This window comes from Ranitomeya variabilis, chromosome 1 (assembly GCF_051348905.1).
Source record: "Ranitomeya variabilis isolate aRanVar5 chromosome 1, aRanVar5.hap1, whole genome shotgun sequence".
NCBI lineage: Eukaryota > Metazoa > Chordata > Amphibia > Anura > Dendrobatidae > Ranitomeya > Ranitomeya variabilis.
In genome coordinates, this window is record NC_135232.1 from 371,074,773 (window position 1) to 371,094,347 (window position 19,575).

Consider the following 19,575-nt stretch of genomic DNA (forward strand, 5'->3'; position numbering starts at 1 on the left):
ATACATAAAACTCAGCATATCTGCAAGAGAAATTGACATGTGGTGGATTTCAAACACGCATGGCAGCTCAGTTTATTCTGTGTGAAAAAAAAAAAAACAAAACCAAAAAAAAACAACAGATCTCTATACACTGTGTTCCAAATTATTATGCAAATTGGATTTAAGTGTCATAAAGATTTTATGTTTTTTTTTTTTTTTTTTCAAATAAACTCATGGATGGTGTTGTGTCTCAGGGCTCAATGGATCACTGAAATCAATCTTAAACACATGTGATAATTGGTTTTCCAGGTGATTCAAATTAAAGGAAAACTACTTAAAAATGATGTTCCACATTATTAAGCAGGTCACAGTTTTCAAGTAACATGGAAAAGAAAAAGGATCTCTCTGCTGCTGAAAAGCATCAAATAGTGCAATGCCTTGGTGAAGGGATGAAAACATTAGATATTTCCCGAAACGTAAGCGTGATCATCGTACTGTTAACAGACTTGTGGCTGTATCTGAGCACAGATGTGTTTGTGCTGATAAAGGCATAATGAGGAAGATTTCTGCCAGGCAAGTTCATCGGATTAAGAGAGAAGCTGCTAAAAAGCCATTACAAAGCAGCAAACAGATATTTGAAGCTGCTGGTGCCTCTGGAGTCCCTCGAACCTCAAGGTGTAGGATCCTTCAAAGGCTTGCTGGGGTGCATAAACCTACTATATGGCCACCCTTAAACAGTGTTCACAAGCAGAAATGGTTGCATTGGGCCCACACATACATGAAGACTAATTTCCAAACAGTCTTGTTTAATGATAAGTGTTGAGCAACCCTGGATGGTCCAAATGGATGGAGTAGTGGATGGTTGGTGGATGGCCACCATGTCCCAACAAGGCTGCAACGTCAGCAAGGAGGTGGAGGAGTCATGATTTGGGCTGGAATCATGGGGAAACAGCTGGTAGGGCCCTTTAAGGTTCCTGAAGCTGTGAAAATTACCTCTGCAAAGTATATAGAGTTTCTGACTGACAACTTTCCTCCATGGTATAAAAAGCAGAAACGTGCCTTCAGGAGCAAAATCATCTTCATGCTGACAATGCACCATCTCATGCTGCAAAGAAAACCTCTGAGTCATTGGCTGATATGGGCAGATAAACTCATGGTGTGGCCACCATCTTCCCCTGATCTCAACCCTATAGAGAACCTTTGGAGTATCATCAAGCAAAAGATCTATGAGGGTGGGAGGCAGTTCACATCAAAACAGCAGCTCTGGGAGGCTATTCTGACTTCATGCAAAGAAATACAAGCAGGATCTCTCCAAAAACTTACAAGTTCCATGGATGCAAGAATTGTGAAGGTTACATCAAAGAAAGGTTCCTATGTTAACATGTAACTTGGCCTGTTAGGATGTTTTGGGGTTAAATAGCTTTTTTGCTCAGTGAATATCACCTCATAATGCTGCAAATTCCACAAATGAGCATTTTCAGTTCTTTAAAACAAATCAAATGTTTAGAAATTCTACTGTGCATAATAATTTGGAACAGTGCATTTTAAGTTTTTATTCATTTTGGAGATTATACTGTTATCATTGGGAGGGTTATTCAATTAAATTCGATGTATTATCTAAAGGGTGATGACTAGTGTTGAGCGATACCGTCCGATACTTGAAAATATTGGTATCGGAAAGTATCGGCCGATACCGGCAAAGTATCGGATCTAATCCGATACCCGATACCAATACAAGTCAATGGGACTCAAGTATCGGACGGTATTCCTGATGGTTCCCAGGGTCTGAAGGAGAGGAAACTCTCCTTCAGGCCCTGGGAACCATATTAATGTGTAAAATAAAGAATTAAAATAAAAAATATTGCTATACTCACCTCTCCGACGCAGCCTGGACCTCACCGAGGGAACCGGGAGCCTTCTTTGCTTAAAATGCGCGCTTTTCCTTCCTTCCGTGACGTCACGGCTTCTGATTGGTCGCGTGCCGCCCATGTGGCCGCGACGCGACCAATCACAGCAAGCCGTGACGTAATTTTCAGGTCCTTCTAGGCATTCAGTATTTTAAAATTACGTTCCGGCGTTGTGATTGGTCGCGTCGCGGTCACATGGGCGACGCGACCAATCACAAGCCGTGACGTCACGGGAGGCTGGACACGCGCGCATTTTAAAATGCGCGCGTCTCCTGCCTCCCGTGACGTCACGGCTTGTGATTGGTCGCGTCGCCCATGTGACCGCGACGCGAACAATCACAACGCCGGAACGTAATTTTAAAATACTGAATGCCTAGAAGGACCTGAAAATTACGTCACGGCTTGCTGTGATTGGTCGCGTCGCGGCCACATGGGCGGCACACGACCAATCAGAAGCCGTGACGTCACGGAAGGAAGGAAAAGCGCGCATTTTAAGAAAAGAACGCTGCCGGTTCCCTCGGTGAGGTCCAGGCTGCGTCGGAGAGGTGAGTATAGCAATATTTTTTATTTTAATTCTTTCTTTTACACATTAATGTTGTTTCGATACCGATACCCGATACCACAAAAGTATCGGATCTCGGTATCAGAATTCCGATACCCGCAAGTATCGGCCGATACCTGATACTTGCGGTATCGGAATGCTCAACACTAGTGATGACTTTTATTAGACTGACTGTCATTTGCACCAACCATTTAGGAAAATCCAAGAAAAACGTCACTTGCATAATAATTTGGAACATAATGTAAATGCCATCCCCTTTGGTGGAACTGTAAGTCGCTGCTTTTTTTCGTTTTTTTTTTTGCATAGAGAAAATACGCACTCATCAAACACTCATCGCAGGATGGATAATGAGATGACTAATAAAAAAAATGCAGTTAACATAAAACCTTTTTTAAACAGAAGGTGATATATTCTGATGAATATATTATTATGGCGCTACCATAAAATTAGCATATGGAGAGGTTGTCCATCATAGTAATTCTGTCTGTTATGATAATGTGACTTCTGAAAAGTCTTCTTCAAAGAACAGGAAGTGCCAGTGTAGCATCAGACTTACTGGCCAGTTGGAAACTTGCAACATTTCTGATGGAGCAGTCTATGTATATATGTGCATTTTTTTATTTTAATGTGATATGAAATAATAGGAAAAACAAATTGAAAAAAAAATATTATGCAACATAAAAACCTGATTTAAACAATAGGTCATTTTCTGGTGACGCATTCTCTTTAATGGAGGTTTTCCCACTACTGGGACAACCCCTTCTAAATGCTGCCGGTCTCCCCCCAGTAAACATTAGTCACTTCTGATGCCGACGCCGTTCCAGCCTTGTCGGCACGCGCTCTCATGGGGCTAAACAGCGCTAGTTTCACAGTCACTTCCTTTGGAGAAATCACATCTGGAGGAAGCTAGCTGCTGCCGCCCTCACTTTCTCTGGATGTCAATTACATCGGTAGAGGGGTGAATCCACCTCTGAATGGCAGCAGGGATTTATGGGAGGAACTACTTTAGGCTGAGCTAACAATCTGAGCTGTGCATTGAGCTTACCTTTACAAGAATAAATTAAGAAAATGCTTAAGCAAGGATCCCAGGAGCCCTAAGGGACCATTTTGAGACCATACGTCAAGATAGGAGGCCAAATGAACAACATTTGACACAATAATGGAACCAATATGGTCGTCCAAATTTACCTCAGACCGGCCTAAAGCCGTGCGTACTGGCCCATTCCATGGATACACGGTGACAGCTCAATGTGTGCACAATAAACAGAGGACCTGTCACCACGTAAGCAGCAGACTAGGACAATTTAACAGCATGGCTCATATAAACTTGCTCTAGAAACCATAAATGGCAGATCACTATTTTCTAAGAATTTTTAAGGTGACTGATGTTCCACAGCTCTCGGCTGATGACAAAGTAAACAGATAAACCATATGAACTGGACGTACTCACTAAACAAACTCTTCACTACGTTCTCTCTAACCAAACACACCCTTTGGAAATATTTAAGCTCCTTTATGAACCATTAAGCATATTTACTTGTCAAAGATAAAGTGTGTGGCCTGTAGTCACGTTCAGCTTAGGTACACGGAATATATCCGAGCAGGCGTAACAGACACAAGCTGGCCATTCAGCAATCAGGGTCCAGGGTTACTTACATAACGGGCGGCTATATCTTTTTCTTCGGTCTTTTGTTTTTTACTTTCTGAAGAATAGTCGGCTGAATTTCTGTGCTTTTCTGCTGCTCTGAAACTCGCAGATGGAGACACAGATGAGCTCTGAAAGGAAACAACGGGCATCACTTAGTCAAGTGTAGGACATAGGTATTTTTACAATTGTATATTTACAAGATTTTAGAAGACCACATTTATTAAGAATTCCAGTATTAAAAAAATAAAAAATGGAGTCATTTGTGGCAACTCCCAAATTCCCCTAAACTAAACACCTAGGACCCAATACTTCAAGACCGGCATGAACAAGAGGAGGAGATGTGCTGGAGTCAGACGCTCCCGAGGCGTACGCCTCTTCATGAATCTAGAGTGTCGGGTGAGCGTACCCGTTACCACTCACCCTGCTCCAGTAACACGCCCTCACCCCATGCAGCTGAGTCCACTTTGTTGGAGCTTGGCAAAAATGGCAGAACGTCCAAAGTCGCACAGGCTCGAGTTGTGCCAACATTATGTGACACATTTACTTTTATATGGAGTATTGACTTATGAAATAAAAATTAAACTGTGTTACAAAGACTCTTCACAATATCCTTGAAGAAGCACTTCTCTCATCAAAGTTTGTATCTGCTTAATACATTGCACTCATATTATAGGGCACTGTGTACTTACAATTGTTCATTTTGCCCTTCTACCCAGCTAATTCTTCTCTTTTCTCTACTCTATGTAGAAACAGGAAGTCCCTTGTCTCTCCAATCATCATTCGCCTCTTCACCTCCTGACCCAGCTGTTCCCTCCTACTCCTGCCAGGGACTTTTGCAGTGACTCGTGACTCATACAGGAAAAATTGACCTCCTGTTTCTACATAGAGCTTAGAAGTCAGTTAGTCAGTGTTTAATCATGTGATGTCATAGATCTAATGGAAACTAGAAGAATTAGCTGGGTAGAAGGACTTTCTAATTCTGAGAGTCATAACGATTTTACTGGTGATTGCCAAGTAGCCTCGTGTGTACTACTAGGATTTTACAATATGTAATCCTGAAGCATGAAATTGTCCCATGTCCCTTCTCAGCTCGGATGTAACTTTTTCATTAGTGTAATGGATGTCAGCTCACTTTTTATCGCATTGCGTTCCTTCAGCAGTTTTGTTCTGCCATTTTCCTCTACAAGTTGCGGAACTGATAAAAGAATTTTGATGTCTAATGAAGTGCAGTGCTGGTGACATAATTCAGAGGGGAACATTATTCATAATGGAGTGAAGAAAAAAAAGAAAGATGTCAAATTGCTTCACTTAAGAGATTGTGAAGTTGACATGTTGGAAAGAAGTTTCTCTGCTCCATTTAACATGATAAAATATCACGGTAAAATGACCACTTCCAATTTGTTGAACAATATATGTCGTACTTCATTAGGTACAGCAGAGCGCGGCTTGTAAATGGGGACTATAAAACGTAGGCAAAGACACTGAAAAGCCAAGGTAATTATCGTCCTGTAATAAAGAGCCACGTGCCAGGACAATGGACATACACAGTATTAGGAACATGACGGGAAAAACCACTAATAGGATGGAAGTACATGGGTGGGTGCACACATGGCGGGTATATGGGAAAAATGTCCATCTTTTTTTTGTGTGGAACATGTGCAGTATGTTACTATAGCAGGAAGTTTGTTGAGATTTAATGAAAAAAAAAAATTCCTGGCACGTTATAGAAAAAAGTGCTGCAGATAAAGTGATAATCTGCAGGTAATTGGGGTTTAACCCCTTCACGACATGCGCCATACATGTACTGCGCATGTCATGTCCCATCACATGTCAGCTGTTTTGAACAGCTGACATGTGCCCCTAACAACCGCGGGTGGAATCGCGATCCACCTGTGCCTGTTAACCCATTAAATGCCGCTGTCAATTGCTGACCGTAGCATTTAAGGTGAGCGTGCCGGAAGCACGTCACTAATCCCATTGGTGACCCAGTCACAGGACTGCGGGTCACCGATGGGTTGGAATGACAACCAGAAGTTTCAGCAAACCTCTACGGTTATAGCCGGATTCCTATGAGCGCTGCCAGGTGGACAGCGCTCATCGCAAGTGAGCATTTCTGCTACATACAGGCGATCTGATCATCGCCTGTGTGTAGCAGAGGCGATTGGGTTATCGCAGCTTCTAGCCTCCAATGGAGACTATTGAAGCATGTGAAAAATTAAAAAAAATAAAAAAGTTATATTCATTCATTCGTCGTCGTATTCATTCATTATATTCATTCATTCGTCTAAGGGGCACTTCCGTCTGTTTGTCTGTCACGGAAATCCCGCGTCGCTGATTGGTCGCGGCCTGCCGGCCTCGACCAATCAGCGACGGGCACAGTCCAGCCGCGAATTCGCCCCTTCCTATTCTGTCAGTGCCCCCTCCATACTCCCCTCCAGTCAGCGCTCACACAGGGTTAATCAGAGGTGTATCTAGCGTTTCTGGCACCCGGGGCAAGGATTCATTTTGGCGCCCCCCCCCCCAGGACATATGCCCCCCGTCAGCCCCATCATTGCCCTCCCCTCCCCCCACACACACACACCATTCACTTCTCTGCACATTCCCCTGCAGCGCGATACACACACACACACACACACACACCCAATACTGAGCCCCACACACACACACACACACACACACACACACACACACACACACACACACACTCACATACACGCACACATTCACATACACACACACATTCATACACACACCTCTCACCTCTCCTCGCGCTCTGCCGCAGCAGCTCCATCGCCTTCCTCTCACACAGCCGGCCGCTGAACGATGACATCATCCAGCAGCGCGTCTGTGTGGGAGGAAGCAGGAAGACAGATCGCTGGGCAGCGGAGCTGCAGGGATTTCTCCCTGCCCACCGCAGCCACTCTGCAGGGGCTCCCCTCCACCTCTCACACATTGGGAGCCGGCTGACTCCCAGACCGGCTCCCAGCCCCGGCTGCCCCCCCCAGATACGCCACTGGGGTTAATGGCTGCATTACACAGCGTTATGCCGCGGTGTAACGCAGTCCGTTAACGCTGCTATTAACCCTGTGTGACCAACTTTTTACTATTGATGCTGCCTATGCAGCATCAATAGTAAAAAGATCTAATGTTAAAAATAATAATAAAAAAAAATCATTATATACTCACCTTACAGCGCCTTTCCCGCTTCTCGCGACCCTCCGGTCCCAAGAGTGCATTGCGGTCTTGCGAGATGATGACGTAGCGGTCTCCGCAACATTGCATTAAAATGTAGTAACAGGTGATCAAAAGATCGTATCCACACCAAAGTGATCACGAAAAAAAAGACTACAGGTCTCGGAAAATTATGCAATTTTTTTTTTCTTTTTAACAAACCTTGTTTATTTTTTATTTACATGGTGAAAAAAAAAATACAATCTACACATGCTTGGTATCTACGAACTCGTAATGACCTGGAGAATCCTAATGGCAGGTCAGTTTTAGTATTTGTTGAACATGGTAAAAAACAAATCCAGAAAACAGCTGTGGAATTGCACTTTTTTTGTTAAAACCGCAAAAAACAAGCCCTCACATGGCCATATTGACGTAAAAATAAAAAGTTATGGGAAGAAGGAGAGCAAACAACAAACGCAAAAACGAAAGAGGGCTGCGGCGTGAAGTGGTTAAAGGGACTGTCAGCACACAATGACTGTTCAAACGGAGTCTCGCCACTCAGTGCTTCATGGTGGGGCCGATCACTTATATACACCTTCCCACCTGCTTGTTTTCCTTCTATCTCCACCCACCATTTTTGATTGACAGCTCTGGCTTCATAGAGCCATAGAAGGGAGGAGATAGAAGGAACACTAGCAGGTGGGAAGCTGTGTATAGAGGACTGGCCCAGGCATGAAGCACCGAGTGCCTGTACTTGGTTTGAACAGTCATTCTGCGCTGACAGAGTCCCTTAAAACCCTATAAAATCAACTTACTGGTACAGTGGTTACAGGGAAAAAGTTTTATTCTCGCTAAAGCCACTTACTTGCGTTACAATCATCATTATACTAAGAAAACGTCTAATCACTCCCCGGCTCTGTGACATCCTGCACACAAATGCTCTAGAGCAGGCTGTCAATCAAAGTGCCTGGTAGTGATTACAGCGTGCTCACTGTGTAATGAGTGGTGGCCAACAGTCCACTGACCAAATAACTGGACACGAGCAGCTGCAAAGAGAATAACACTTTATTTTCTCCCTGAAGTTACTACACAGGGTTTAAACGCCATTTGCTTGTAGAGTACCACTATACCTCCAGATAAATAGAATTCCTTGGGGGTCACTTTAAAAGGGACTTTCAACACAGAATGACTGTTCAAAGCAAGTAAAGGCGCTCGGTGCATCATGGTGGGATCATATCATTTATATAAAGCTTCCCATCTATCTCCTCCCTTATCTGGCCCTATGAAGCCAGAGCTGTCAAAGAAGAGGAGAGTGGGAGTTTGACAGAAAACAAGCAGGCGGGTAGGTGTATAATGATTGGCCGCATCATGGAGAAACAGTCATCCTGTGAAGACAGTGCCAACAAAAAGTGTAAGGCCTCAGTAAGACGTCCATATTTTTCATGTAAAGCAAAATCTGACTGATTATTCATGTCAGAGTCAGATCAGAAAAATATTCTCCACCTTTTTTCATACTGACAGTTTGTGAAAATCGGAGAGACCTCGTAAGTCAACCACTTTTTTCATATTTTGAACCAACCCTCAGAACAAAATCGGACAGGTCTCCGATATTTTCTGCAGACCAGTAGTCCAAGGGAAAAAAAAATAAATAAAAATCGGGCGTGTGAATGGCCTCCTAGAATATCATTGTATGAGTGATATATGTGAACAACATGGATAGCACTCGTATGCGAAAATAGACATCTGAATGAGGCCTTAGAGCCACAAAAAACTGGGACTATTCAAGTCAAAAAGTGGTAAATTGTGACATCATATTTATGATAGATATTCAAATTTACGTTTTTTCTATGTACTGTAATTAGCACACCATTTCCAGTAATGGTGGTACATGGAGAAAAACCATACAAATAGGAATTTTTACATATGGTGCAGTTAGATGTAAACTTAGACTAGATCATTTTATCACCGTGGTTCATGCAGCTTTGTACGTTTATTGTGTCCACACTACCCATTGGCCGTCTTTCTTTGTGCCACTGGCCTAAGAAAAAGCAACACTCCACCTTTGAATTAAGTGTGACTATACATTTCCCATTTATAACCACCATACTGGGCTGCTATCCTTTCTGCTGCTGGTCCAATCTCCACTTCTCAAAAACGACCATCACAGGAGCATTGCGAGCTCTGTGTAAAGTGTGACCCATGCCTCTCTCTGTTCTGTGGTGCACCCCCTGGCAGAGGGCACCACGGAAATAGCCACATTCATGTTCAATGGGTGGAAGGTTAATACATCTATCTATCTATAAGGTATTGACCAAACACCCTTCCAGCACGCCAGAGCCACATTGTCAACTTCTGCCACTTGTAAATTTTGGGGAATCAGTCTTCTCCAAATACTGGCACAAATGTGTTACCATCAGTAGCAATAAACAATGTAATGGCTGAACATTACCAGGACATGATTAATATTACAAGCAGGACAGTGCAAAAAAAAAAAAAGCCTTAGGCTATGTTCACATGTCAAATGCATCAAATGTTATCAACAAAGTGTTAATCGGCACAACGGGGAAGCCCACTCAGTGCACAGGTAATTGCATGAACTGATGCTGCAAGCATGTATACAGCAGTAAGTGCTCCGTGAGCCGGGGTGCCACTCCAAAGAAAATAGCCACAATGGATACAAAAATTTAAAGGAACGGATGGCACTCACCGGTTAAAAAACTTCTTTATTCCAATACTTTAAAACATCGGCGTCGGGAGGATGGGAGCAGGAGTGGAATGGACGACAGCCGTTTCGCGCTGCAGTGGCGCTTCTACTGGTTGACGCCGATGTTTTAAAGTATTGGAATAAAGAAGTTTTTTAACCGGTGAGTGCCATCCGTTCCTTTCAATTTTTGTATGCATCAAATGTTATATGTTCTGCCACATAATGCCTTACTAGTGTGCACTGCATACAATATGATATAGGAAACACTATGCTCTGCTGCCTCTCGGCACAGGTCAATGGTCCATAATGCTACAACTAATCCCACTGCCTACTCAACAATAGGTTCCTTGCTATGGGAAAAGTAGGCCTAGGTTATCCCTTTAGGAATGTAGGAGGATCACCAACAGGAAGCGAAATAGATAAGGCAACTGGAGAGGACTTAACAGGTCTTGGGTGGTCCAAAAGATTACAACAGATGGCCAGTAGCCACAAACCAATAAGGCTATAGAGCGAAACCTAAGGGTACCGTCACACATTGAAATTTTCATCGCTGCGACGGCACGATCCGTGACGTCGCAGCGATCGTATGAATATCGCTCCAGCGTCGTAGACTGCGGTCACACGTTGCAATCACGGCGCTGGAGCGATGCCGAAGTCCCCGGGTAACCAGGGTAAACATCGGGTAACTAAGCGCAGGGCCGCGTTTAGTAACCCGATGTTTACCCTGGTTACCAGCGTAAACGTAAAAAAACAAACAGTACATACTCACCCGTCGGTGTCCTTCAGGTCCCTTGCCCTCTGCTTCCTGCTCTGAGTGCAGCCGTACAGTGAGAGCAGATCGCAGCACCGCTGTGATCTGCTCTCACTTTCCGGCCGGCACTCAGAGCAGGAAGCAGACGGCAAGGGACCTGAAGGACACCGACGGGTGAGTATGTACGGTTTGTTTTTTTACGTTTACGCTTGTAACCAGGGTAAACATCGGGTTACTAAGCGCGGCCCTGCGCTTAGTTACCCGATGTTTACCCTGGTTACAAGCGAACACATCGCTGGATCGCTGTCACACACAACGATCCAGCGATGTCAGCGGGTGATCAAGCGACGAAAGAAAGTTCCATACGATCTGCTACGACGTACGATTCTCAGCAGGATCCCTGATCGCTGCTGCGTGTCAGACACTGCGATATCGTAACGATATCGCTAGAACGTCACGAATCGTAACGTCGTAGCGATGGAAATTTCAATGTGTGACGGTACCCTAACAGAAATAGGCACAAACCATGTATGCATTTCTTATAAGATGTCTAAAAAAAACAAAACAATGAATGACCGGTGGCTTGAAAACTGATGGCTGAGACTTTGATGGACATTTCATATTAGCGAAACATCACTTGAGCCTACAAATTTGGGGCAACCGTCTAATGTGTATAGGAGACGTCCAACTCTCCCGACAGATGTTTGGGGTAGAGAAGGATCCAGGCTGTTGTACTTCATGGTTGATCCTTTTGTTCTCCTTGGAGAGAAGTCTGTCGGCTGTTCTCAGAGAACATTGGAACGCCTAGCTGAGCTGAACGTTGCCGTGTATGGAGTTCGGAGATGGGGATCAAATGATCATTCAGCCAATAGCTGTCTAATAATTGTGGCCACCTCCAAGCTGATTCTTGCAGCCTCTAGGGAAGTAATTGTTGCCTACTAGGAGGATCACTATTGCTTAGAAGCAATTCTTACATGACCCCATAAAATGTTTCGGACAGGAGGATGGCGTTGATCTCTAATACTGCTTGTCTAGAGTGGTCCTGACATAGAATCGCACAGAGCGTTTCCTCAATAGTAATACCATTTCTCACGTGAATGCCATTGCTGTGGCTAGCAAAACGTGGACAGATATTTAATCCCACTACTCAATGAGGTGGAAAGTGATAAAGCTTCATCATGAGCAGCAGAGAGATACGAGCAGTTACGATCAAAATATGTAGAGCGCCAGGGGACCTATAGGAAGCAAAGCCGTAAGCTGCTACATGGGAGAAACACTGTTCTCCATCTCTGAATAAATGGCATAGTGCTGGTCGCAGGAAAGGGAAAAGATGCATGGTGCCATTCAGACAACATAATCATAGTGCAGAGCTAATTGGTATGCACAGCACACGGAATTAACAAATGTCTTTTCTCCAGAGAACAGCAGAAAACCACAGATTCAGGTAACCAAGAATAAAACAAATTTCCAGGACGACAGAAAATATATACAAAACAGTCTTAAAGCAGCGTCAGCCTGGCAGGCCCAAGACAAGGCGCTCCATAGGCTGCCAGGCTAACATGGCTGAAGGCGATCTGTTAGGGTTAGCGACCTGAACTAAAAGCGAAAATTTAACAATATACTAAGCGATATAGTCAATTCTCCATCCAAGCAGTAGGTAGCTGCAGACATACAGGCCGTAAGGGTTTTATCTAATATGGCCCATACCTTTTACTGAAAAGGCTGGAGACTAAAAAGGGAAACCAGTAACCAGAACATGCTGTAGGTAAATCAGATATGTAATGCAGAAGTAGCACAAGAGAAATCTGCAGCATGAACTGGTTCCCAAGAAAGTATAAGTATTATGCTATGGCTCTCATGCTGCAAATGTTACGTACAGCCACGATAGGCCACGCAACACAAAGCTTGCTGTTAAAGGGAACCTGTCACAATGAAGATGTAGTCCAATCTGCAGGCCCCATGTTCTAGAGCAGGGGGAGCGGAGTAGATTGATATAGAGTTTTGTGAGAAAAGAAATAACCTGTGCTTTAATCATTTAATTCTCTGCTCTTTCTGGGATTTTTGGTCCCTCCCAGAGGGTAGTCCTATCAGTGAGTGACAGCTACAGAGACTACGGAGTTAGCCGTCCGTCACTGATAGGTCCACCCATTGGGCCAAAAATCCCAGAGAGAGAGCAAAGAATTAAATTATTAAACCGCAGTGTTTTCATAATCTTTTCTCAAAAAATAATAAACCAATCTACTCCGCTCCTCCTGCTCTATAACATGGTGCCTGCAGCTGCCACTGCATTTTCATGGTGACAAGTTCCCTTTACGATCTACCCGATACAGGGAGACCTTATTGATATAATGGTGTGGGGTAAAACAAAAAAATGACCACAACCTGAGAAACTATCACTATACAGCTGGAGTTTAGTATTCTAAATATGCCTAGGTAATAAAGGGATGTCACTGTACTGGGGAGTCCAGGGCTTTGTTGGCGGCATGGGACGCATGCACATTGCCCAGTTGAAGCTGGTGGTTCGGTGACCAAAAGCAAGGGATAGGTTCTCTTAAAGAGCTTTGAATACCCTGTAATGAAGGCGGGACGCTAATTCAGGGGCTCCATCTACCAGCTACATGTAGGAAAGACTACAAAGTCTCCTAAACTGCATGTATACTTAATAATTCTCAAGGAAAAAAAAAAACAATCTTAAAAGAATACTCATTCACAATAATCTTTCAGTGTAAGCAGGTTGCTGATCATCCAATAAGCAAACAGTAAGCTGGTTTATCGGTTGAAGTGGTCTCTTGTGCAGCACAAAAGTTAATCGTTCTCGGCAGCATATTGTCCTAAGTAAACAAGCTCTCGCTCCTGAGAACTATGGCCACCCATGCGCACTGAAAAATATATTACAGGTCTCCAAGTGCGCATAGTTTAGCATGGTCTGCCTGTATAAAAAAGGTATTAAACAAACGCAGATTGGCATATATTTACCCATCGGTGATCCTTAAGGAAATTCATCTTTAGGTTCTCCTTTGAAAAGTAAATTCTGACTGGAAAGTTTTGTACTTTGGGTAATTTTAAAAGTATTCAGTAGCTCTCAATATAATGGCAATTGATGTAACTTCACTTTAATGCACTTCGAAAGGTTAAGGCTGTGTGCCCATGATGAGTTTTTGGTGAGTTTTTTTGATGCTGCGTAACAAAAAACACAGCATCTTACAGTTCCAGCAAAGTGGAAGCGATTTATAGAGATCTCATGCCCACTGTGCTTTTTTATACTCTGCGTAAACGGACCTATGGTGCGCGTTTCAAAAACGCAGTGTGTCAATTTATCTTGTGGGGACGCTGAGTTTTATGTGCAGATTTTCCACATTAGATGTGGAAAATCAAAAGGTGATAAAAGCACGTGTTTTTAGTGCATTTCCAAGGCGTTAATGCATTAAAAAAACCGCATATAACATGCATATAGACAAACCTTTACCTTTAGGTTATGTGCACATGTTCAGGTTTTTTTCACGTTTTTTTCGCGATAAAAACACATTAAAAACGCATACATTATGCATCCTATCATTTAGAATGCATTCTGCCTGTTTTGTGCACATGATGCGTTTTTTTCCGTGAAAAAAAACGCATCGCGGTAAAAAAAGCAGCATGTTCATTAATTTTGCGGATTTACCGCGTTTTTCCTGCTATTCTATGTATTGGGAAAAAACGCAAAAAAAAAAGCACAAAAAAACACATCAAAAAAGCGGAAAAAAAAACGCATGCAGATTTCTGGCAGAAATGTCCGTTTTTTGTCAGGAAAATCTCTGCAAGAAATCCTGACGTGCGCACATAGCCTTGTAGGTGAAGGTTTGTTTTTTTTTCTATAAAGTCAAATACCTTGAATATATATATATTATATAAACATGACGCACCAAAGACAAAAAAAACCTGTGAAAAATGCAATAACAACACAAGTAACAAAATATAAATAACCCAATTTACTTCTCACGTGCAAAAAATCTGCAACTTCCAAAATTTAGCTCATCATGGGAATGTAGCCTAAAAGCTCTGAAAAGAGGGTGAATAACAAAACATGGATGTTAGTAGATCTGAACTAACTTGTTGTCTTGACTTTTGTCATTAAAATAACTAGTAGTATTAAACGAACATGCTTGGATAAAGTGTTATCTGAGAATGCTCGGGTGCTATCCGGGTGTCATCGGCGTGCTGGAATAATAGGTTTGATTCCCCATGGCTGCATGTGTCATGGCTGTTCCACAACCGCAACACGTGCAGAGATTGCCTACCAAACAGGTCATCTCTGCATGCGCTGCAGCTTTTGAACAGCCGCGGCGACTCGAACATAGTATACGGGCAATGCCGAAGATACTGTTGGCACACGAGATAACACCTTATCCGAGCACACATTTGCCCAACACTAATGACTAGAAACAATAAAGGCCCCATCTCTCATGGACACCAGTAGCCATATGGTCTCGCTCTACAGTATGTATGACCTTGATCACCTGAAAGAGAAGTGCCTTTGTTCATCCATCAAATAGATCTTTTCCAGAGATCTAACAATCGTGCCACTTTAGTCTAGAACAGAGTTTTATCTCTAATTCAATTAAGTGGCAAAATATTAAAGCGCTATGCCATTACACGGTTAATGCAGCCATCAAGATGTAAATGCCTGGGAGAACAGATTATTACATTTTGCCTGAGACAGCGGGACAGCAATATCAATACTTGAAATTTCAATGCAGGCTGCACTTCCACATTAAGAGGGTTATTAAGTTTAATGTAAAGAGATCAAGCTGAATAAGTACATTTTTTACCACTGTACTTATAAAAAAAAAAAAATTACAAGGAAATTGTAACAAGAGACAGGGGTGAGCCTACAAAATTACCACCACACAGAGATGGGTCATGTCCATCACAAAGATTAACAGTTTAGGATGTAATGTGAAGGACAAAGATTCCAGGAACCACCATCACGTGTGTTACGCATGGACCACGCACAATCACCTTCAGCAGTCCTGCATAAATAGGACGACTCTGATTTTTATTATTTTACACAATTAGTTACGCTTAATAGGACCTTATAAACCCCTGTGATAATGGACGGGAAAATGCTTTTCTGCTCTTCTAATTGTTCAATTAAAAATGGTGATAAATAGATTAATACAACGCAAGAATTGCATTTTTAAGATGCAGGCATTGTTGGTCTTCACGCAGCACTTCCTGTTCCTGGGCTGTCGGAGCTGCATAGACTACATTTCCCGCAGTGCCCTGTGTTGGCATCTCAGCCTGCTCTGTATCTGCCCGTATAACATCTTACCATGACGTGTGGCCTGAGGAACGTGTCGGTACTATCCTGAAACGCATAGCCTTGCGACCTGAATTTGCTGATCTAAAAGTGGTGAACAATGGACCACAGAAGTAGTAGATAATGGTGAACCAACCCTGGACTGATTGTTTAGTTCAGCATCATTGGCGTGAAAAACGCCAGTCTTGATGAATTGGGCCCATTGAACACAATTTAGAGAACTGTTCTGCAGCACTTGGCAGCGGCCACTACACACTGAACGGGAGTTGTGCACTCCAGCTTCATTTGTTGTGTCTACAACCAACAACTGCCAGAGCCTTTAATAGCCGAATGGTGAGGGTGTGAGATTATGGATCGCCACCGATATGATATTGATGAGCCATCCCTAGGAAAGGTCATCAAGATCTGATGACTGCCAAACCCTTAACAAATCTAGAGTTGAACATACTTATGTGCTTTACTCTATAGCGAATTTAATATGAAAATTCATGACAAACTCCTTTTAGATCAGAATAATTGTACAATTCCTTAAATGACCTGCCTCTTTGAAGAACTGAGTGCTACTGCATGTAAACATTGCAGTGGGGCAGTGCTCCCCCATGGTGTCTCCGCTGCTGCCATGCCCTTTCCCCAGTAAGGACACCATTTCTTTCCAATGTATAGCATGGACTAAAGCGCAACTCCATTCATAAGGGGTTGTAGTGAGTAAATAGTGAGTAACACTTTTGAATTACATTATTCACAGTGTACTGGAAAACGGTTGAAAAATTCCAAGTGCGGTGTAACTGCAAACCCCCCTCCCCACAACTCTGACATTGTTTTTTGGAAATTGTTTTACGGTGTACATTTAGTGGTAAAAAATGACTTCGCAGTAGGATTGTCTTCATCAGTACAATTACAGCAATCCCAAACTTGTAGAGGTTTTTTTTTCTTCAATTGGTGTGAGGCCTTGTATATTTTGCCCCCATCGGTGCCTTGCGATCATATCACGTGAGCATCGGTGGGTGCAAAAAATGATGTGAACCAATACCAGCACGCTTTAGCGCCATTGTCAGAGCTTGACAGCAGCAAGTGACAGGTTATCAGTCGCAGGTGGAGCATTGCGGCTGTTAGAAGTAGGTCCAGGCTGTGATACACACCCGCTACTGACTTGCGCCATTCATGTATGGCGAATGTCGATACGGAGTTTGAAGAGAATCTGTCACCAGGTTTATACAACCTAATCCGAGAGCAGAATTATGTAGAGATAAAGACCCTGTAGCTTCCATAAAATCACCAGTTTATGGCTGGTTAGTAAACCTCCTACCATGTAGTCCGCCATATTCATAACCCCTCCCCCATCAACGATTGGCAGTTTTCTGCCTATGCACAATGTACACAAAGCTGCCAGTCGACAGGAATGGGTGGCGCTATACAGAGCTCAGTATTCAGAGAACTGCTAGATCTGCAGCAGATAAGTTTGATTTTATCAAAACTGCAGCAAGCAACCCAGTAAGGGACATCACTGGAATCAGGGTCTCTAGCAAAAACCTAGTGTTTTTAACAAAACGTGAAATTGCAAAAGTTACATGACAAACGGAAAAAAATAAGCAAACAACCCCCCAAACATTTAGATTACTCTGGGGTGAGATTGCTAATACACCAGTTCCTTCATTATTCCTAGACGGTTAACTGGCAGCTCGTAACACCCGAATCCTCCAGCCGCTCAGTTGGAGATGTGGGAGGCCTGGAATTCAGGGACATCACTTAGTCAACAGCAGTGTTAGCAGGGAGGATGGGTAAACTGGAAAAAGTGTATAGCATCTGCCATGTATGCTCCAACCCCGAGCTGCCTACAAAGTGAATACAAATTTACATCCCAGCAATTAAATGCAGAGGGAGGAATGATCCGAGCGTCTCGAATAACGTGTGCAATTTACTCTGGGAGTAGACCAAGCTTGTCAATATGGTATCGTTTTATATTCTCGCTCATTAGCGGTGTCAAAAGGACACTCAAAAACATGAACAAAGCTAAGCCTATCACATTACAATGAGCTGCTGTGCCATGTTATCCAGACATGTCAGGACACACTCCGTTCCCCGGTGGCGACACACTAAGCTGACACTGCTCCTCCGAGCCTTTCTGCTGAGAGCTTTGTGGTGGCCATAATGAGATGCGCTCACGTATTTTAGTGAAATTAAAGAAGCAGCTATGCTGCCATTACCTCAGGATCCTTCCGACAACACGAGCCGTGTGGCGTCATCCCAAGAACTGCCCCACAGAAAACAATGGATCGTGTACGGTGCTCACCTGGGTACCAGGGGAACATCTACACTGCCTGCCATTTCCGCTAGTCCTTTTTACATAACAATACATATTCAGCTGCTCCTTGGTTAGAAGGCCTCATTCACACATTGGTGATTTTAATTTATTTTCATCAGAGCTTTGGATCAGACTTTCATCAGTGGTTTTTACCATGAGGTATACATCAGTAATTACCTCGTATTCCAAAAATTATATTATATATATTTAGTATATACACACTAATTATATATTCAAAGCTTCTACCCATTACAATGCCAACAGCGGACAACACACACATTGTACATAGATAGTTTCCATGTGCGGTTTGTGGTTTTCACGGACCCATAGATAAGACTCTAATTTCTTTTTTTTTTTTTACAGGCCAAAATGCTTATGAAACAAGTACCCACTATAGACTATGACGCTGTTCACGTCCATGTTTTTTCTGTAAAAAGCATGGATAGAACATGCGTATAAAACATGGTTGTCTGAAGGAGGCCTATCTGTTCTGAGGGAAGCTTCTGTGGAGGAAGGATTTTCCCCTCTACCTAGACCTACGGCTTTCCATCTGTGGGATGAGTTGTGGCATTGAAGGACAACATACATTTTACCATACAACATCCTGGAAAACTGAAAAAAAAATCCAAGCACAGTGAAATGGTGGATAAAAACAAAACAGAAAAACAATTTGCCTTGAATTTTTATTTTACAACATTCCTTGTGCAGTAAAAGGACCTTGGCAAAATGATCCTTGAGTCATAACATTTATATCTCAGTCGATGGAGCGGTGCGAGGTCTTGTTTTTGGTAAGCTAACGGTTTTGTAATCATACTAGTATTGGGTACATACAACATTTTGATCGCCTGTTATTGTGGTTTTTGGTGGTGATACGGTAAAAGAAACTGCAATTCTGGGGTCTTGCTTTACGCCATTTATTATATACACTATGTTCCAAATTATTATGCAAATGACATTTTTCTTGGATTTTCCTAAATGGTCGGTGCAGATGACAGTCAGTCTAATAAAAGTCATCATCCGTTAGAGTATTCATTGAATTTTATTGAAGAAACCTCCCAATGATAACAATACCATCTCCAAAATTAATAAAAACTCAAAATGCACTGTTCCAGATTATTAGGCACAGTAGTATTTCTAAACATTTTATATGTTTTAAAGAACTGAAAATGCTCATTTGTGGAATTTGCAGCATCATTAGGAGGTCACATTCACTGAACAAAAAAGCTATTTAACTCCAAAACATCCTAACAGG

At 42.8% G+C, this 19,575-nt stretch overlaps 1 protein-coding gene across 3 annotated transcripts in view; it reads right to left on the bottom strand.

The window, feature by feature from the left end:
* Nucleotides 1-19,575, bottom strand: part of LOC143760030 (transducin-like enhancer protein 4) — a 174,821-nt gene that overhangs the window by 50,891 nt on the left and 104,355 nt on the right. For all 3 annotated transcript variants that reach the window (XM_077248999.1, XM_077249001.1, XM_077249000.1), the window contains one exon: nt 4,105-4,224. In XM_077248999.1, coding sequence (XP_077105114.1) covers nt 4,105-4,224 — 120 coding nt within the window. The remainder of the gene's footprint in view (nt 1-4,104; nt 4,225-19,575) is intronic.